At 31.7% G+C, this 21,660-nt stretch overlaps 1 protein-coding gene across 1 annotated transcript in view; it reads right to left on the bottom strand.

Moving 5' to 3' along the window:
* Positions 1-3,054: 3,054 nt before the first annotated feature.
* Positions 3,055-21,660, bottom strand: part of LOC107451886 (hairy/enhancer-of-split related with YRPW motif protein) — an 18,879-nt gene continuing 273 nt past the window's right edge. Inside the window, exons 2-5 of the mRNA XM_043051130.2 lie at positions 11,553-11,604; positions 10,572-10,655; positions 10,416-10,488; positions 3,055-3,447 (exon numbers count right to left, since the gene is read on the bottom strand). Of these exons, the coding sequence (XP_042907064.1) occupies positions 3,128-3,447; positions 10,416-10,488; positions 10,572-10,655; positions 11,553-11,604 (529 nt within the window). The 3' untranslated portion in view covers positions 3,055-3,127. The remainder of the gene's footprint in view (positions 3,448-10,415; positions 10,489-10,571; positions 10,656-11,552; positions 11,605-21,660) is intronic.

The following is a 21,660-nucleotide window of genomic DNA, read 5'->3' as shown; positions in this document are numbered from 1 at the left end:
ATCTTCAAGATATAAAAGAAAGCTAGACATTAAAAATATGGAGGACGACTAATTAGACTCAAGAAGGAACAGGAAGCATATTTGTTACTTTTATTATTTATTTTTGTTAATTATCGACTAATTAGTAACATTTGTTAAATACTATTATTTAGAATAAAATATGTCTATATAATTAAAAAAAAATTTAACTTGAGACTTTACCAAAAAAGAGCATAATTTTTACAGAAAAAACATATTTAGCGAATTGTTTAGCATATTATATTACACAGCTTTGATTATTATTTGTAAAAGCATTTCGATGAAAACAGTTTTTCCACCGTTTCAATATTTGTAATTAGCGTTATGTGATAAATAGTTTTATTTTTTATCATTCTGATTCAAAATACATTGTTTTTGGTAGTTATACTAATCATATATATATATACATATATATATATATACAGAGAGAGAGATATCTTCAATATAAGTAGGGGAGTTTTCAAGCATCGATTATATATGTTACCGTGAGTGCCAAAAACCAAAAGAATGTTCACCGGTGAATGTCGACAATCACATAGTAGCTTTAATGAATGTCCGAAATATATTTTATACCCGATTTGATATTTATTTATTCCTTGATACTATTATGTTTACTCGATATTTTAATATCTGCTGAGGATCAATCCTTAAATGCATACCGGGCAGTGGCACTGAACCTCAAAAAAACATCAGTGTAGGGTATACCGGGCAAATGCATACCGGCAGTGGCACTTAACTGGACCTAGTATATATTTCGGTCACTAACCAAAGCGACTATGTGATTGTCAACAGTCGCCGGTGGAAGGTAACAACCACGAATTTCGGTCATTCACAGTAACATATAGACGAAGCAAAGAAATTTTTCTAGCTACGAAGAGAAACATTTATCGTATTAATTTAACCCTTTTATCTAATTTATTTTATTAATTCAGCGTAAGTAAATGTCCCATTTTGCTGGACGAAATCAAAAAAAGTTGTTAAACATATGAGACAGTTAAATTTTTGTTAATGATGATTCCGTTTACATGCGTAAAATTGTCTCCAATGTGCAAAATAGTCCTAAGAACCTCTTTCTTCAATCTAAATAAGAGTTTCAACTGCATAAAATTATTTTTTTCCCGTTTATTTATTATTACCAGTGGCTACCCACTTCTTCGTAAATGTCTTTTATTATAAAAAATATAGAATTAAAACACATTGATTATGATGTGATGTAACCATTTCAAGGGATAAAAATAAATATTTTATGTCACTAAAATCTTTGCCATGCTAGTTTTCAAGATAATAATTCTCTAAAATTTGAATTATTCCTTTCTTTTACAATGGTTTGGAACGCAGAAATATATTTTATGTCACTAAAATCTATGACATACTTGTGGTATGTCACTAAAATCTTTGACATACATAGGATGTGTTTTTCTCGGATTAAGAGAGTATAGAAAAAGTACTCTAAAATTTGAGTTATTCCTTTCATCTACTTTAAACATCAGAAAAGAAAATGCAATAACAAAAACTAAATTTGTAAAATAGAATGTATTTATTGCATATATACAATAATTTCCACACATACTTGAGATCATTTCGTAAAACATAGCTATCTAATAAAGACATTATATACACAAATAAATAATCTTCACGTAATATAACAATGTGGTGATCATTTAAAAATAAATAACTAGCTTATAAAAATGTGTATGAAATCAGTCAAAATTTCACATTCGACGTCATGGGCAAATACCATACGTTGTTGCCATGGGAATCCGAACTGTACTATTACATCATAATATTTTTAAAAATTATTTTTGAAATAATTTGTTTTATTACAGTTGGTTATTAGCAGCTATTATTTTTTGACATTACGGTGCTTTAAACTACAATCCCTGGTCAAACTATTAGACGCACTATTAAGATTCTATGTGAAATCTTAATTATCACGTGATACTCTACAGCTTTATTGTTTTTACGCAGCTGAAACCGGTTTGCACTTGTTTACGTTAGTGTATTAATCGGTTAAATTAGACGATGTATAGTATAAATTCGACGATTGGATTATATATAAATATAGAATATTTATTTTATCAGGTATTATATTAGTAATAATTCGACCAAATTATTACACGAACTGTANGCTGAAACCGGTTTGCACTTGTTTACGTTCGTGTATTAATCGGTTAAATTAGACGATGTATAGTATAAATTCGACGATTGGATATTATATAAATGTAGAATATTTATTTTATCAGGTATTATATTAGTAATAATTCGACCAAATTATTACACGAACTGTATTGTTATAATTATTACATGTTTTGCACGGGTTTGAATGCAATACTTTTATATTTAAATATACATGTAATGGGTTTTTATTTAGGAGATTTTTTATTTACTTCTTATTAGTATTTATTTTTAGCGTATTGCATTACAATTTTAACCAATCGATACACGGACGTAAACAAATGCAAACCGGTTTCAACCGCTTAAAAACAATAAAGCTGTAGAGCATCACGTGATAATTAAGATTTCACATAGAATCTTATAGTGCGTCTAATAATTTAGCCATTAACTGTATGTTAGCCTCGAAAAAAAATATTTAAAAAAAAAAAAATAAGCTGCACGATTCATTTTTTTAAAAATTATAAATCATATATTGAATGCTCCTTTCTCCTGTCTGAGGAACTGTTTGCTTTTTATCCCCCCCCCCTCTCTCATGCTCACCACTGGCAGAAGTTGAAATAAATTAATACCAAATCGAATAAATTAGTAATTTCTTAATAAGCAAGTTCTCTTCCACCCCATGGCCTGCTGAAGGCTGGCCGGGATGCNAAATTTTAAAAATGATATCACAATAATTATTTAGCAAAAAATCCGGAAATCCGGATTTTTTCCGGAGCACAATCAGCCCTGCTATATGTGAGCCACGAAAAAAAAAACTTTTTTAAAAAAAAATAAGCTGCACAATTCATTTTTTTAAAAATTATAAATCATATATTGAATGCTCCCTTTTTCTGTCTGAGGAACTGTTTGCTTTTTATCCCCCCCCCCTCTCTCATGCTCACCACTGGCAGAAGTTGAAATAAATTAATACCAAATCGAATAAATTAGTAATTTCTTAATAAGCAAGTTCTCTTCCACCCCATGGCCTGCTGAAGGCTGGCCGGGATGCTATTGGATTTATCGGGAGGCTTTTTGGAACAGTGAGGGTCACAATATTGGTGCTGTTGGAGAAATGGGGCATGAACCAGTTGGATGGGTGGGTGGAGGTGGTGAAGCAGTGCAGGTGGCTCATGAGTCTCAATTTCAGGGGATCTTGCAAGTCCAGTCCTTCATAGCTGACGAGGTATCTGGCCACTTCAGATGCACACTCGCGGAATCCAAGGCCCTGGTAGTCCGTCACTAAATTATGAGGGTCTAGATTAAACACATCTAAACCTAGAATGAAAGCATATTAATTAAAAGACATCAAAACAAATATATCTTAAATCTACGAAGAGTAAAGAGATGAGAATATAGGGAAAATTAAGTGTGGTAGAATAGAACAAATAGTACTACTAAATGTATCTAAATAGTACTAGTCCCGCACAGTGGACTGATCGTTAGGACACGGTTCACAATAGAACACCGAAGTCAAGCATCACTGGCTGCGGTCAGTGTGCGGATGGGTGACCACTTGGATCAGTCTACGAAAGGACAGATGCACGGTATTGGTCCTCGTTAAACTGTTTGTCACAAACGATTCACCTTAGATCACCGACGCAAAGCATCGCTTTCGGGTGGGTGATCATTATGATGAGCTTGTGAAGGAACTGAGGATGTTCGGTATCAGTCACTGTAAACTATTCTATTGTAAAGAGCTCTATTTCGCGCGCAGGTCGTCGCGCTACCGAAGTGGGGGCGCCACCTCCTCTGCAGAGGATCAAAATTGTGATGGCATGTCATCCTCAGGGATGTTTCCCAGACCGTCGTCGATAGCCCATCGTGCAGCTCTAGTAAGACGCAAATAAACTACAGCAACAACTAAATAGTACTATGATACGTATCATAGTACGAAGAGGATTCAATATTGAGGTTGCGCTAGAGCTGCACAATGGGTAATTTAATTGATTACGGTCTAAGAAACGTTCCTGAGAATGATACGAAAACACGTCATAGCAATTTTGATCCTCTGCCGAGGGGATGGATTCCCCGTTTTGGCAGCCCGACGACATGCGTGCGAAAATGAGCACTTTACGGTAGAACAGTTTAACGAGAAGCGATACCGCGCACACTCTGTCCCTACGCAGGCGATCACCCAGCCACTTTCTGATCGCAGTCAGTGATGCTTGACTTCGTCGATTTACAGAGAACCCTGTCTTTCAATTCTGTCGGACTATTAAAAAAAAACTTTATTTTTTTCGGTAAATTAGGGAAAAAAACTTTATTCAAAATTTAACTATTTATTTGGTATATAATTTACTTCAATGACGGGAGCACACATGATCAAAAATTAAAACAAGTAATTAGAACAAATAACTTTTAAAAATAGGGTGGAATGTTTTCGCCACAATATACGCAAGTATTTAAAGCAATTATAACGATTAAGCAAAAGAACTGGATTACTTTCTTAGACTCATGACTATTCATTTCAATATCAGTTTTTGATGCCACGAACACTTTTCTAAAGTAATTATTTTCAATTTGAACAAAAAAATAGTTTATTGCGCTCATTTAAATATTTAATTATTTTACATTCGCTGTGTCAGATTATGGCTCTTATACTATGATCCTTTACTATACTAAGCTTCTACGTCTAATTCAGGGCTCTATGTCAGATAAATTTAATAAAGAACATTACGTAGTAGACGTGTAGTCCACGTCACCAAATTTATAGTTTTGTAGTTGTCCGATTCCTTTTTTTCTCTCCTTTCAATTCCTACTAGTAGGGAACCGATTATCCGGAACGATCGGGACCATCGCTATTCCGGATAACTGATTTTTCCGGTTTTCTGAATAGCTACGTAAAGCCGTTTTTTATTATTTAACCCAACTAAAAAAATATTTGGAAATAATCTTGAAAAAACAAAGTAATATACTAATGATTATGTCCAAAATGATGGTAAGATAAACATCTTTCAAAAAAAGAAAGAAATATCCTAAAATCTTATGAGGAAAAAAAAAATTTTTTTTTTTTAAAATGGCGGGAAAATTTAACGAATTTTGTTCCGGTTTTTTGGTTTTCCGGTTTACTGATATCCGGATAACAGGTTCTGTACTGTATTAGTTCACACTCTCCCTGTATCTTGTTCAAATGTTCAATCGTTCATAAAATACTTTTTATTCATAAATTCAACTTCAAATAAATTTTTTGAAACTTGTAGTTACTTGACACTTGATGTTAGTACAGTTTTTTCAAACATTAATTCATTCATAAAATTTAATTCATTAATTTTAGTTTTATTTGGGAGAANTAGTTCACACTCTCCCTGTATCTTGATCAAATTTTCAATCGCTAATAAAATACATTTAATTCATCTATTTAAGTTCAAATACATTTTTTTGAAACTTGTAGTTACTTGACACTTGATGTTAGTACAGTTTTTTCAAACATTAATTCATTCATTAAATTTAATTCATTAATTTCAGTTTTATATGGGAGAAAAAGTTATAATTATTGAACAAAAAATAACTGAAATAAAATATTTTTTTATTGACCTAAGTAGGAAGTGACTTAATTTTTTTAATTTTTATATATTACTTGTTTTTCAATCCATTCATTTAAAGAGCAGAAAGAAGAGTACGAAACCATGTTAAGGGGCTCAGAGATGGATTAACGATGAGACGACAAAAATGCAGAAATAAGAGTGAATTGATAATGCTATTTATTCAATTTAAATAAAAATAGAAATAATTAATAATTGTTTAAAAACTTATTTAAAGTTAAGGCATTTAAAAGCCTTTTAAAAAAATTGACAATCTAATGATTGTATTTTAATTTTAAAAAAAATTATATTTTATAAAGTTGTATAATTGTTCGTTACGAATTAATTTAGAATGTAATAACAAATTAGAATAAAAATTCTTAGCTATCAGTTGGTGAATTTGAGTTTAGGCCAGCTAACCCATTCGTTTTAGGATTCTATGGTAACCACTCATTTCGTTTTGATAATACTGTAACTTTTTCTAATAGTGAAATTTTTAGATACTGGGGTATATGTGGGGGGAATTAATTTGTTATTTGATAATCATTAAATATACTGCTATGCCCTACCGCTATTTTGAGTGTTTATTCTAACGTTGCATTTATTTTGCTGCGCAAAAACTATAAAACTTAAAAGCATGTAATTACGAAAATGGGCGTACGAAGGAATGAAAAAGATTATCATTCGAGAATTATTAACAATCATGGGCGCCATGGCTCAGGGGATAGAGCGTCCAATGAGGTGAACGGGTTCGAATCTCAGCCATGGCTGGTCGATACGAATTCCGCACTCGGCTCGCACCGACCACAGTGCTGATGTAAAACATCCTCAGTGATAGACGGATCATAGATTAGAGTCCCGTTGCCGTCAAACTAACCGTGAAAGGTTCTCGTGGTCTTCCTCTCCATGTAACGCTAATGTGAAATAGTTCCATCAAAAGGTCCTCCACGAAGGCAAATTTCTCCCAATACTTGATCCAGGAGTTCCCTTGTCTTCGGGATTGGGTTCAAACTTACGAGGCTACGGAATTGAACATTCGTAGTCATAAACACANTCTCCATGTAACGCAAATGCGGGTTAGCTCGATCAAAAAGTCCTCCACGAAGGCAAATTTCTCCCAATACTTGATCTAGGAGCTCCCTTGTCTTCTGGATTGGGTTCAAAATTACAAGGCTACGAATTTGAGCATTAGTAGGAGTAAACCACAAAAATTCGGTTTACTACAACTTCAACGACGTTATAAAATAAAATGTATATTGAACATTAATAATCGTGGGTGTCGTAGGTGGGAGAGTCGGTGGATATATGTTCCCCTTAATATTTCAGACAGATAAATAAAATCTTCGTGAATTATTACCGATTTAAATTCCTTAAAGTAAAAATCAATATAGAGATATAAATAATCCACTTTTAAGGAAATTATTTTTCTCTTGCATTAAATTTAGAAAACTATTGTGACTGTGCAATTTAAATTTCGCTCCCCCCCCCTCACAAAGGGAGTCCCTGCGACGTCCATGTTAATAATTAAACTTGTAAAAAATGATTTGTGAAATTTCCAGATATCATATCATTATATTCTACTATTAACGAAACTACGATTTTTCTCTCTAAGCAAGGTAACAAGGAAAAAACTACTATACAATTTCCAAAGCAGTAGAAGCAAAAAAAAAATGAGGGGGGAGGGAAGGGAATTGAGAAAAAGATATTCGGTAGGACAAAGGGCGGAATAAATAATAGGAGGCGACAGTCAGTTATTCCTTTAATAATTTCCGGTACGGCTTTTTCTTTCACCTGTTAATAAAGTTAGCAGAACAGACAATGAACATTTGGCTACTGGAATTGGCGCGGTTGGCATGCCTCGGAAATGTTCCCACGGCACCGGTTGGAGATAATTGCTGTGGTTTCTAACCTCTGCACTACGCCGTGCACGAGACTGTGATCTTTTAGGAAAAGGAGTCACGCTACGCGGGATCAGATAATAATGTCTATTCTTCTTTGGAAGGTAAAAATAAAGTTTATTTTCACACGGATGATTTATATTTTACATAAATACATACATAAAAATTCGACGTTCTTTTGATTGTTCAACTTAACGTTAGATATTTTTTTTTGCTGCGTAAAAACTACAAGACTTAGAAACTTGAAATATGAGGAAAATGTACTAAGAGTATAGTGGGGTAAAAAAAATATTGAGAATTATTAACTGTTAACTTAGCAGAAAAAAATACCATGTGGGTCAAGTCTACATAAAATTAGCACGAGCTTTTTTTTTTTATTTGAAAAAAAAAATAATATCGTAAATTATAAAAAATTTACGTTCTTTTTTTACGAATTTTTTCTCGCTAGTTTTGCTTAACGGTACATTTTGTTTTGTTGCCCAAAAGCTATAAGACGTAGGAACTTAAAATTAATGTTTTAATTGGCCGGGATAGCCTGGTTCGTAGGGCACTGGGCCCATGTCCAAGAGGTCGTGGGTTTGATCCTCGCCTGCCGAAGACTCATCCGTGTAGTAAATGGCAACTGATGCACGTTAAATCTGTCAGGTCACAAAGTCCTTCATGTTCCCATAACAAAGTCAAACCTCTGGGGGTACTGATCCGGGAGTTTCCTGGTCTTCTGGATTAGGTTCAAAATTACAAAGCTACGGAGTAGAAAATTGGTAGTCGTAAAAAAAAATACCCATTTTTATTCTTTAAAAGAGGGAGAAATTTGAAAATATATAAAATCGTGCTACCAGGTTCTCTCCTGTAGCGTGAAGCGTACCTGCTGACTGTTCATTAGTGCTAAATCAGGTACGCTAATGAGTGTATACGAAACATAAATTAAATAATAATTAAACATATTTTAGCAAAACATCTTTAATTTATAATTATTTGTTTTCCATTGAAATTTGTACCTTAATTTTTTCCAGAATTCAATATAACATAGTTAATAAACAATCATATCTATGTTGAAATATATTTTTTAATCACCATTTTTTTTATTTAAAATTCGAAACAATAAAAAAAAAAGAAATCTTGATTTATTTTTGAATTCAATATAAGTTTTTACAGTTAACATATGATGATTTGTGCTTAATTCATAAACTAATGGTAAAATCTTTTCAAAATTTATTTTAATTTTAGAAAACTTTTTTTTTATTCATTCAATTCATGTAAAATTTTACAACACAGTTGCCAAACGCCCTTTCATTTGTAAAGCTCGGTAGGGTTACCCACATGATCAGGGTTGGCAACTTCAAACCAATGTGATTTAAACTATGTTTTAAACCACAGTTTAAATCATGGTTTAAACCAAACGGTTTTATAAAAAAAAAACAAGTTTTTTTTTGTGGATTTTTTTAAAGAGAAAAATCGTCTGAATAACTTTAATTCCTATTATTTACGTAAAATCTTTTAGTTTAAATATAACAATGAAAAATTATAAATTTTGCCATAAAAATCTTTTGAAGCCTTAGTTTAATTATCTCCTCCAGCTGGTCCGGCTTTTCAGAATAGTTGAACAGTAGCAGTATTTTACAAGACCCGATAGTACTAAACAACCTTTTAAAAAAACTGCTAATTGCAAAACTGTATAAATTAAATTTTGTCAGAAAAATATAAGAGAACCTACAAGAATATCGCTTTATATTTAAAATTCTTATTGGGTGACAAGCTTGTATCTTGCTGACTAGAGTAAACATCAATTTATTTCTGAAAGCATATTTTGAATCGATCGAGTGGCCTCTGAAGATATCGAAACAATGCGTCTGTATATATTCCTTATGGATGGTGTTTTCTACTCAAGGGTGCACTGCAAGCTCTTTGCTGCCTGTACTTCCGGGTTTCTGGCGTATTTTGAAACCAATTTGGATAACATAACAGCGTGATCATTGTGTTTTGAGACTCTTTTGGGTAGTATTTCTCGTATACGTGTATTTGTTACCAAATTTGTTATTTGTGTTTAAAAAAAGAATCGTTATCGTTAAAGAATCCTCATTTGAAGACATGCCATTTCAAGACATAAGAATCTTCATTTGAAGACACGTTATTTCAAGACATAAGAATCTTCATTTGAAGACACGTCATTTCAAGAAATAAGAATCTTCATTTGAAGACACGTCATTTCAAGACATAAGAATCTTCATTTGAAGACATGTCATTTCAAGTAATAAGAATCTTCATTTGAAGACATGCCATTTCAAGACACAAGAATCTTCACCTGAAAAAAGAATCGTTATAAAATACTCCTTACCTTGTCAACAATATACCAACTTCGAAATTTAAACCTAAATATTAATTTGTAACCTCACTGCTAGAACAATATGCTAACATTACCGTATGATGGTGCACGGATTGCAACAAGAATAAACAGTAACAAACAAGTAAAAAAAAGGCCAAAATGGGACTGCCAAAAAAGCGAGTTCTTTCTTAATCTAGCAACCATGTTGCATTTTTTAACAAAGCATATTAAAATAACTAAAACAAATTTTCGCTTCGAAATTACCAGAATTACTTAAGAGCATTAATATCTTATGAAGTACAGCAGATTTGAGCTCAGAAATTATTTCTTTTATTGAAGACAAAATTATCTGTTTGAAAATGTCGCCTCGCTGAATAAGCTGTTGTAAGCAGCTGCATACTTTTTAACCGGAAATAAAGCAGATCGAGAACTCGACATAGTTGTTGTTTACATTCATATAGAAAACACCTTTTTAGAGAACAAAATTTCTTTAATAATTACCCCTTGAATGCATTAGTTTCAAATGATCCACAGTCATCTGGAGTATTTCTGCCTTTTCTAACTTCGCCGAACCCTTTAAAAGGAAATAAATACAAATTGTTAATTATGATGTAATAAGGATGTATCATTTTTGAGGAGAAAAATGAATTTCCAAACCTGCTTTTCATAGGCAGCAGGAACAAGTCTCCTCAGTTCAGATAGAGAATTGTTTATCCTATCCCTTCTTCTTTTTTCGATTACCTTTAAAAACAACAACGGAATAAATACTTCATTCGTTTTAAAAATTATGAGAAAAGTAATAAAAGGAGACATGTTTCGAGGGCTTGAAAGTAAGCGCTTATTCTCTAGACTCGCGAGACGTGAATGGGGAAAACAGTGGTGATTTGAAACATAAAACGCAAAGCAACCTTCGAAAAGTGGAAAAATGAAGGAAGGTATTTTATTTACGTCGCAGCACCGAATTTTTACTTCCATTCGATACTATTACAGGGTCAGTAGCCAGATTTTTCAACAGAAAATAAGCACCCTTCAAATACTTTTTAAGCACTCAAAAAATATTTTTAATCACTATCCAAAAAAACATAATTAGGATCTGTGCATGCAGTAANAAAAAATCAGAATTAGGATCTGTGTAGCAATAAAAATTATTTTTTCTATTGTTTAAACTTCTTAATTTATAAACATGAAATCAATAAAATTCAAAAGCACTTTTAAAAACTTTACATAACCATGATAAAATAACTACTTTCTGATAAATATTACAAAGAAAATTTTTGTAATTTAGAACGTCAATCAACACGGCAAAGAAACTCTTTTTAATAGATAGAAAATTAAGCAAACAATTATACTAATTATATTACATTTGTTTGCAAATATATGTTAAAAAAATATAATTACAAACCCAGAATAAAAAAAAAACACCCTTAAAGGCTTTTAAAAAACGTAAATAAAAAATAAGCACTTTTTAAAAACGCTACTTACCCTGTATCATAAAAATCAAACGAAGTTGTCGAAGTCACAAGCAGCAATTCAAATTATGATTCACGGATAATTTATTGGCTGATTAATATTCTTGATGCGACAGAAGCAAATATTTCTATCTGAATTAAAAACATAAAAAAAAATTTTTTTACTTACCCCACGTCTCCGTTTTCTGTTCATTGAGTGCCTGCCATCATCTTCAGGACCACTAAATAAAATAAATCATTTGAGAACAAAGTCGAAAACTGTTTCACTGCAATTTAAAAAAATCAGCTCAGAGTTGTGGGTCATTGGGCTGGTGTGGACAATTTTTATAAATATGCCAAAAAAGCTTACTATTTATTATTTTCAACCATTTCTAGTGTTTTTCATATTAAAAATTTAAGTGTTTATCTTTATTTTGAATAATACATAAACTAATTTGGATGTATATATTTTTTTAAATCTTTTTACTTCTTCAAAAAATCGTTCTTTTGTAGCACCAATGAGATACAAAAAATTTTTTGCGTTTGAACATTGTTTCTTTATTTACCTACAAACTTCATTGTTTCCTACAAACTACCTTTTTTCTTATCGCACTATTCACTACCTTTTTTTGAAAAGTGGCGCAATGCACTACAAACTACGGAAAAAAATAGCGAATACGGAAAGTAGCGGAAGTTGCAGCTGGTAACGTGAAATAAAGCAATTTTGAGAATATTATAAAATATTCAGAATGCAATCGAGGCTAGTAAGAAATTAATTTAAACAAATTTTAAGAAAAAAAACTCCTTAAACTATTAAGTCAAAATGGAAAAGCGCTAAAAGCAAATTATTATGTGAACAATTTAAATAAAAAGTTAGAATCAAAAAACAAGCAAAACAAAATGTCGACCCCTCACCCCTACTTGGAATAGTCATATCTCGTTACCATAGTCACCGCCACAGGTCCAGTCGAATGTCTGGAGGAGTTCTTATTTTAGACAAACTATATGTATGATAGCAAAAACAGCACTACTTCAGGGGACACACTGTCTGCTAACACAGTGGGGGCTTTGAATATTTATTTCACTATTTGAATTTTTGAGGCATTTTTTATTTAGTTTTTCCATAATGGGTACTCGGGGCACTGTCAGTTTTTGGTTTAACCACTGACTACAGAAAGGTTCCAGTGTGTTAGCAGACAGTGTGTCCCCTCATGAAGTGCTGTTTTTGCTAACATACATATCTGTACAATTTCGTTGTTTTTGAATTCTAACTCTTATTTAAATTGAACATTTTGTTGTTTATTAAAAAAATATTGTCCTGAGCAAATAATTTAAAAAATGTTTAGTATGATGAATGATAAATGTACACATAAATGACACCCGGTTTAAAGGGTGAATAAATAATAAATTTATAATTTGAATTTTGATTTATAATGACTTTTACCACCACGACCAATAAACAAATTAAACCTTTTAATGATTTATGGCAAAGTGAAACAAACTTAGCTGACCTCAATTAATTGGCACTATACGAACACTTTAAAAATAATAAGAATCTATAACTCATTTCCGGTTTGTAAATATTAAATTAGATTTAATAACTAAACTATGTTCCAATTAAGCAAAAACTCTTTCTTTAACAACATGAAAATAGATACTTGAGGTAATAAATAATTAGCTTAAGTCGAACACAATACACCTCAAAGGTTAGTAAAAAGTTACCTTTCCAACTGTCAAAAAAATACACCTGAAGTAGAGTTATAATAACCTGAAGTGTTAAATGAAACACCTTAGGTTGTTGAATAAATACTTTCACAAGTGTAAAATATATACTATCAGGTTAATAACCTAAGGTTGAAAACCTTAAAGTAATAAATATCTACCTCTCCACAGATGTAAAATGAAACACCTCAGGTTGATATATTTCATATATACTTCTGAAGGTATATTTTAGGTATATTTGAGGTTAGTTATGAGGTATTCATTTGCACCCTTTTCAATCTAACGACTTATTTAAATAACTACCTCCGTTATACCCTTGAAAAATAACTCATTTATACCTCAAAAATGCCTCGATTTTTGGGTTATCACAGAAAGCTTTATAAGAATGTTGTTTAATGAAATTCTAACAATGGCTACGAATTGGAAACAAACTTCGACCATTTGTGACAATCGTTAGGTATTTTCTTTTTGTATAAAAAAAATACATCTGTTTGCGAACTAGACATTTAAACGTTGTAGTGTAAACGTATCTTATAAAAAAAAAAGGAATTTCTTGCTAACATTAACGTAACTTTAATAGTACCACTACTGAGTTTTTCTAAGAACTGTGAAAGCTTTAACGTATATTGCACGCAGTCATTGTTCTTTTTAAGCTAATTAATGAAAGGTCGAGATAAAAAGTGACTATTAAAATATCTAATAAGCATATTTATTCACAACACAGTTGTTTTCTATTGTTGAAGACGATAAATAAAAAATAGTCGAAAGTTGCAATTAAGCAAATATTTATAAAGCTGCTTTTCTGCCATTTTGAAATCTTGAAACCTACCACACTCTAGCTCTTTGTTTCGTTACTACATATATAACAGAGTTTTGCCAATTTGGCAAAATTTACAGAGAAAGGGATAAATAATAGAAATATTCCATCTGTTTACACTCTTTTCTCCATTTATCGTAATTTATTCTCAGAGAGAATCGAGTCTATTTAAGGAGTAATTTCAATACATAAAGTTTCAGTGACTCAGTTTACGTGTCATCTCCAGCTCTGTGCTAGGGTCCAGCACGTTAAGACCCCCATCATGCTAAATAGTCAATATGCAGCTCTTAAGCTTTGGCCAGCACGGAGGAAAAACTATACGGAATATAATATAATCTTGTACAAGAAAAATGCCCAGTAGTACAGATATATGTAACTGTGATGGTTGTTACATTAAACTGGTGAACAATCACAAAGTCGCTTTGGTAAATGTCCAAAATATATACTAGGTCTAGTTACGTATCACTGGCGGTATACATTTGCCCGGTATGCCCTACACTGATGTTTTTTTAAGGTTCAGTGCCGGTATAGTTCGTTCTAATTTAATATCTGTCACTGATGTTTCTCCTGATCTATCCTCAGCAGATATTAAAATATCGATTATATAAAATAATATTCACGAATAAATGAATATAAAATTGGATATAAAAATATTTTAGACATTCACCAAAACAGCTATGTGATTGTTGGCATTCACCGGTGAAAGTCTATGATGTTTATTTAAGGTCTAGTGCCACTGCCCAGTAAGTTTTTAACCGGTACTCTGTACACTGATATTTCGCCTGATCTGTCCTCAGCAGATATCGACATATCGAACATATAAAATAATATCAACGAATCGGATATAACAAATATTTCAGACGACGACTTTGCGATTGTTGACATTCACCAGTGAAGGTCGACATTCTCTTCATTTCGGTCATTTACGGTAACCTATATATACAGTCCCAGTCTATACTCTATACAGCTTCATTGTTTTCATGAGACTGAAACCGGTTTGTACTTGTTTACGTTCGCGTATCAATTGGTTATATTAGACGATATATAATATAAATTTGACGATTGGACAAATCAGACGATATAATATATAAATATGGAATAATTATTAGATCAGGTATTATATTAGTAGGGGAGAGTGGGGTCAATTGTAACATTTTTTACTTAACTATTTTTAACTGACAAAAATTCCAATATATTATTAGTATTAATTGACAGTCGAGTAAAGTAGACTATCCGCTACTAGAAAAAAATAAATAAATACCATATTTTAAATGTTATTATATTAGTTATTAACAATTTTTGACAGTCGTGAACTTGTTGCAATCGTCCTCACTTACGGAGTCAATTGTAACAGTTCATAAATTCAACTTAAACATAGTTAATTATACATATTATCATAGTTGTGATATATTTCTTTATTGGTCAAAATAGTAATAATATTTTAGGAGTAAAAATAATAATGAGCAGAGACCTAAAGGGTTAAACTTTTAACTTTAAGGGGTTAAAAATTTTAATTTATGCTGTGAAAGGTGACAAATAAAATAATGCANACAGTCGCCGACAAAGATGTTCACGTAGTTAAGGGGTGGAAAAATTATAAAAAAGTATATATATAATAGTATTATATATACACTTTTCTTAAATTTAAACTTTACTCGCAATAAAAAAAAGCATTATAATTTTTAATGTATCATTTCGAATATTTGGCGGCACACAAAAGTGCCGCGGCACAGTGCTTGAGAATCACTGCCCTACACTGATGTTTTTTTAAGGTTCAGTGCCACTCCCGGTACAGTTCGTTCTCATTTAATATCTGTCACTGATATTTCGTCTGATCTATCCTCAGCAGATATCGACATATATCAAATAATATCAGCGAATGAATTAATATCAGGGGTGATTGTGAGCCCAAGTCAAAATTCCGGAAAATTTCAGGAGTTAAAAAAAAACAACAGTTTAAATTGAAAAATTAGAAAACAATTTAAACAAGGTTTTTTTCCTATTTCTCAATATTTTGTAGTTTACTTAAAATATATTTAAAATTTTACACATACCTATACCATTTACACATACCTACGATGACCTGGAGAAGTAATTAAAATTTACAAATAAGTCTTTCTTTCTTGAAATTATGATTATAACAACTATTTACTGATAAAAAATAAATATTAATCATGAATATAAGCTTATAAAGTATCTCTCTAGCTCTCCCTTACAAACAAATAAAATAAACTGTGTTTTTAAGTTCCACCTATAAAAATTTGATTTCCGGAAACTTCTGTGATTAATGATTTTTTTAAAATGTCTGGCACTACGATCTCCGGAAACTTCCGGATTACTGTTAGCGAAAATTCTGGAAATCCGGATTTTTTCCGGAGCACAATCAGCCCTGAGTAACAGGTATCCGACACACACGATCTTATTCTTTTGGGTGACATGAATTCTAAAGTAGGGTGAGAACAGGTCTTACAACCCACAATTGGAGATGAAAGCGAGCACGACGTAAGTAATGACAATAGGAGAAAACTAATTGATTTTAAGTGTAGTAATGACATGACTATCAGAACAACTCTACATAAAAATAAAAAGTCTGTAAGAAGAAAAAAAATACGGACAACCCTGAATAACTTTTGATCTAATAATCGAATCTTCGCGCTCTAAGACTCATCTTAATGGCTCAAGGGGCTGGCCTCAAATAAGCTAGTTAATAAGTGCATATGATATTTTAAGCTACAAAATCAGACACAAAAACATACTTTCTCCTTATAAACATACCTTTTCTCGACGGATTGAGATTTCTGACCCCCATAATATAGGGGATCTAGGAAATATTTGACCAATAGTGTGGTCAGGAGAGCTTTCATAAATTTTAACCCCTTAATGCTAATTTTATTTCTTTACGTATTTCGCTGTATATCGCGAAATTTTTAAGGGAATTGAAATTTTTTTTCTCCACACAATTATAAAATTCGTATATCCAAAGATAATTCCATGGAAAAATAACTTTTAGTAAATATTTATTTCTTATCATTTTATTTAATAATAGACGAAAAAGACTGTAAGGTGTACAGTTTTTTGCATCATTTTAAAGAATATAATTTAACATGATAAAATACAAAATTTGAGCGAAATCGGTAGAATAGCTCATAAGAAATTAAATTTCAAAAAAGTCAAATACTTAAAATTCGATTTCCCAGGAAATATTCGACCAATTTTTGCTCAAATTTTGTATTTTATCATGTAAAATTATGTTCGTCAAAATGACGCAAAGAACTGTATGCCTTACAATTCAAAAGTTTCGGACCATTATTAAATAAAATGTTAAAAAAATAAATATTTACTATAAGTTATATTTTGCATGGAATTATCTTTGGAAAAACGAATTTTATAATTGTGTGCAAAAAGTTTTCAATTCGCTTTTCTCGACTCGTAGCCTTGTAATTTTGAACCCAATTCAGAAGACAAGGAAACTCCTGGATCAAGTATTTAGGAAAAATTTTCTTGTATGGAGGACTTTTTGATAGAACTGACCCGCATTTGCGTTACATGGAGAGGAAAACCATGAAAACCTAACACTGTTGGATCGATGACATGCCTCTAACCCATGATCCGTCTACCACTGATGATATTTTATGTTAGCACTGTGGTCGGTGGGTATAGAACATAAGGATACGTTAGGAATACGCATAGCCATCAGTCAACAGCCATCGCTGTAATTCGAACCCGGTTCACCTCGTTGGAATGCGGATGCTCTATCCCCTGAGCCACCACAACTCCAGCCAAAATGTTAGACAAGTACTATTATCCATAGTTTTCCAACTGATGTAACGAAAAAATGAAATTATGTTCACTGAATGTAACTATGCTATCATTCGTCACATTCACAAAAAGAAAGATAAATATATCTGTAGAGGAATTATGAAATGCCACGAATTTGACATTAGTATGCACCATTTGCTTATAGACTTTAAACAAGCATGTGATGATATCATGGAGGTCGTTGGTAGATCGGAATCTTGATATTATGCCCCCTTTAATAGTTAGAAAGTGCCCCTCAGTCTTTCAAACAAATAAAGAAAATTTTCGTGAATTATCCAATTAAAATCCTTAAAGTTGAAAACAATAAATATATAAAAATAATTTCGTTTTCTTAGGTATTATGGACATTTAAGAAAAAAACGAAATTAGAGAACTATTGTGACTGTGTAATTTAATTTCACCCCCTTCAAAAACTGAGCAGCTTCGATGCTAATGGCTAGTATTGTTGTTAATTTACGTCGCACTAGAGCTGCACAATGGGCTATTGGCGACGGTCTGGGAAACATCCCGGAGGATGATCCGAAGACATGCCATCACAATTTTGATCCTCTGCGGAGGGGATGGCACCCCCGCTTCGGTAGCCCGACGACCTGCGCGCGAAGTCGAGCACTTTACGGTAGCACAGTTTAACGAGGACCAATACCGCACACCCTCGGTCCCTAAGCAGACTGATCCAAGTGGTCACCCACCCGCACACTGACCGTAGCCAGTGATGCTTGACTTCGGGGATCTGCTGGGAACGTGTCTTAACGATCAGTCCACTGCGGGACAATGGCTAGTATCAATCAGAGATAAATAATTTGAAGTTATGGAGGAGTTTGAAATACCATCTAAATTGAAAAAGTTAGTGAAAATGATATTTAAAACCACTATGTGTAAAACAGGTAGCGTAGCCAAACGTTTCAACAAAAAATAAACACCTTTTAAGTACTTTTTAAGCACTGAAAAAATATTTTTAAGCACTATATGCATTAACAAAATGCAAAATAATTTTCAAAGACTTTACATGATTATGTGATTGGGAACAATGATGATTTGAAGTTTCTTGCTAATGCGGATGATATAGTAATGGGTCACGATGGCGTGGGAGTCTCCCTAAATAATTTGAAATCTCTTAAAGTTCAACTCAATATTTCATACAAATAAAGACAATTTTCATGAATCATTATCATCGATTTAAATTCATCAAAGTTAAAAACGAGATAGATATGAAAAATTAATCTTTTTGATATATTTAGGCATAAGGATTTTTTTTAATGGGTGGAATTTAGATAGTTATTGTGACTGCATATTGTAATTTCGTGCCCCCCCCCCTTGGACCCTTGCGACGCACATGATACAGATATGTCAAAGTCTTATAGGCTGCATGGTAAGAGTTCTAAACATTTAGAGAGGAAAATGTCATTTACTCTAAGCTATAGATATATTAAAGAGATATATTATATAGATATATTATAGATATAGATATATCATAGATATAGATATTATGCAGAGTAAATGAGAGAAAAATTATTGTTTTAAATTTGGTTAATGCAAAGTTGTATCGAAAAATTTAAATTTTTAGTTTTTTTGTGTTTAAAAACAAAAGATATTATTAAAACTAGGATTAGTAAGATTTTGACATGCGTTCCACAGTTTTTGACGGTCAGCCGTCATTGTTATATTAAATACTAATGAATATTATTACAAAATGAATAAGTTAGGGGGATTCGTATCAATAAAAAGATGTAACAAACAATAAAAACAAAGTTAAATTTGGAAAAGCTGTAAATTTATCCTCAAATAAATTTACAAAAGCATGAAAAACTGGTTTAAAAGTAATGCAGGAATACAAGATTTCATCACTCTAAATCAGTGTTTCCCAAAGTGTGGTACGCGTACCCCCAGGGGTAAGGCAACAGGTTAGCGGGGTTACGCGTTCTTATTCCAAATATCTTGCAACAAACGAAAATTTCAAAAGTTTTAATTCAAAAGCAAAGCAAGCCGTGGAAATTTACAATTACGTATTTTTCTATTGGTTACTTTTTTGCAGAGTTAACAGTTAATAATTAGTGGTGTCAACAGCCAGTTGTGATTTTTAACTTTTGTGCAATTTTCTTTTTAGTAAAAAAAACATTAATTTCTTTATTATTGGTACACAGTGTTACGAAAAATTTAGAATGGGTTCACAAAAGTCATAAGTTAAAACTCTAAATGAATGAATGCATTTGCAAAGTCAGGTATTGCCTTTTTCAACTAAGTTTTTATCTCTAATCTTTTATAAATTTACATAAAATACTGATTATTTTTCTATGCTATGAGCTAACGGGTAAGCAGGAAGTTGCTTTTAAAATAATTAACATTCTAACAATGATCTTTTCTATTTAAAAACAAGGTAATGTGAAGTTTAAAATTACTAGAAGTGCATGAAATACTTTTCTATTTTATTATATTAAAATTTACGCTTTTTTAACTATTGTTCTTTTTTTCTGTATACAAATTAATACCATGATATAATTTGAGTTTTTTGCAATATAAGCGGTAGTTTGTCAGGCAAAATAAAACTCTTTAAATCAACACTATCTTTCCATTTCGATAATATGAAAACTTAAATAACTATTGCATAGACTCCTTTTACATGAAAGTAAAAACTTTGTTCTGTTTAAAACTGTAATTAAACGAAAATATTATAATATTAGGGTGAGTAGCTAGATTTTTTAACAAAAAATAAGCGCTTTTTAAATACTTTTTAAGCACTTAAAAAGTATTTTTAATCACTTCCCAAAAAAAATCATAATTAGGATCTGTGCATCAATAAAAATTATTTTTTTCTATCGTTTAAAGTTGTTAATTTATAAACATAAAATCAATAAAATTTAAAATTTTTTTAAAGAACTTTACGTAATCATGGTAACATAACTAGTCTCTGATAAATGCTGCAGAGAAAATCATGAATTTTTTGTAATTTAGAGCAACAGTCGAAGAATATATTACAGCACAATATATAGAAACGTCTTATTGCTTAAATGAAAATTGTAAATGACCGCATTTGAGACGATTCGGTTAACAATAGTGCAAACCTTGTAGCCAGCTTTAACAAAAAAAGGAAAAACTGAACGAAAATAGGGTAATATTTTAGAACACTACAAATGTTCCAAATTTGGAAAAAAAAAGCTAACTGCAAAAGTATAACTTGCTCTACTTAAATATAATTAAGACAACCATTATAAAAAAAAAAAAAATGAAATATACCTTTTTTTTAAATTTTAGAACAAAACAACTTTATGAATGAAGAATTTATTTATTACACATTATGACACGTCCTGGAATAGCTAATTTTGAAAATAGTGCATAGTACGTACCGTGTTGAATCTACTACGATTCATAACAAATGTAGCAAAAAAAAATATTTATTATTCAATGAGAAATAACGTAGAACTGCAAAACTCGCTGTTTTTCCTCTTTAATTCATCATATTACATCTAACTTAAAAGAATTTAAATAAAGCGCGATTCACTATTTTGTAGTCGAAACATTGTAAAAACAGTATATTTTGTGTAAAAAATTTTGATTTGAATAATTTGAAACAATGTTTGTGCCGACTGCAGTGCTGACGTGAAATATTCTTAGTGGTAGATGGAGCATGGGTTAGAGTCCCCTCGCCGTCAGGCTAACCGTGGGAGGTTCTCGTGGTCTTCCTCTCCATGTAACGCAAATGCTGGTTAGCTCTATCAAAAAGTTCTCCACGAAGGCAAATTTCTCCCTATACTCGATCCAGAAGTTCCCTTGTCTTCTGGATTGGGTTCAAAATTACAAGGCTACGGAGTTGAACATTAGCAGTCGTAAACCCATAAAATTGGGTCGGCTGTTCAACGACGGTTATTAAAAAAAAGTCTTTGAGAAAATTTTTGATGCACTTACGTTAAATAATTTTCATTCGAGTACAAATATCATTTATATA

The sequence above is a fragment of the Parasteatoda tepidariorum genome, chromosome 3 (genome assembly GCF_043381705.1).
Source record: "Parasteatoda tepidariorum isolate YZ-2023 chromosome 3, CAS_Ptep_4.0, whole genome shotgun sequence".
Lineage (NCBI taxonomy): Eukaryota > Metazoa > Arthropoda > Arachnida > Araneae > Theridiidae > Parasteatoda > Parasteatoda tepidariorum.
This window is presented reverse-complemented; position numbering and strand designations above follow the sequence as displayed.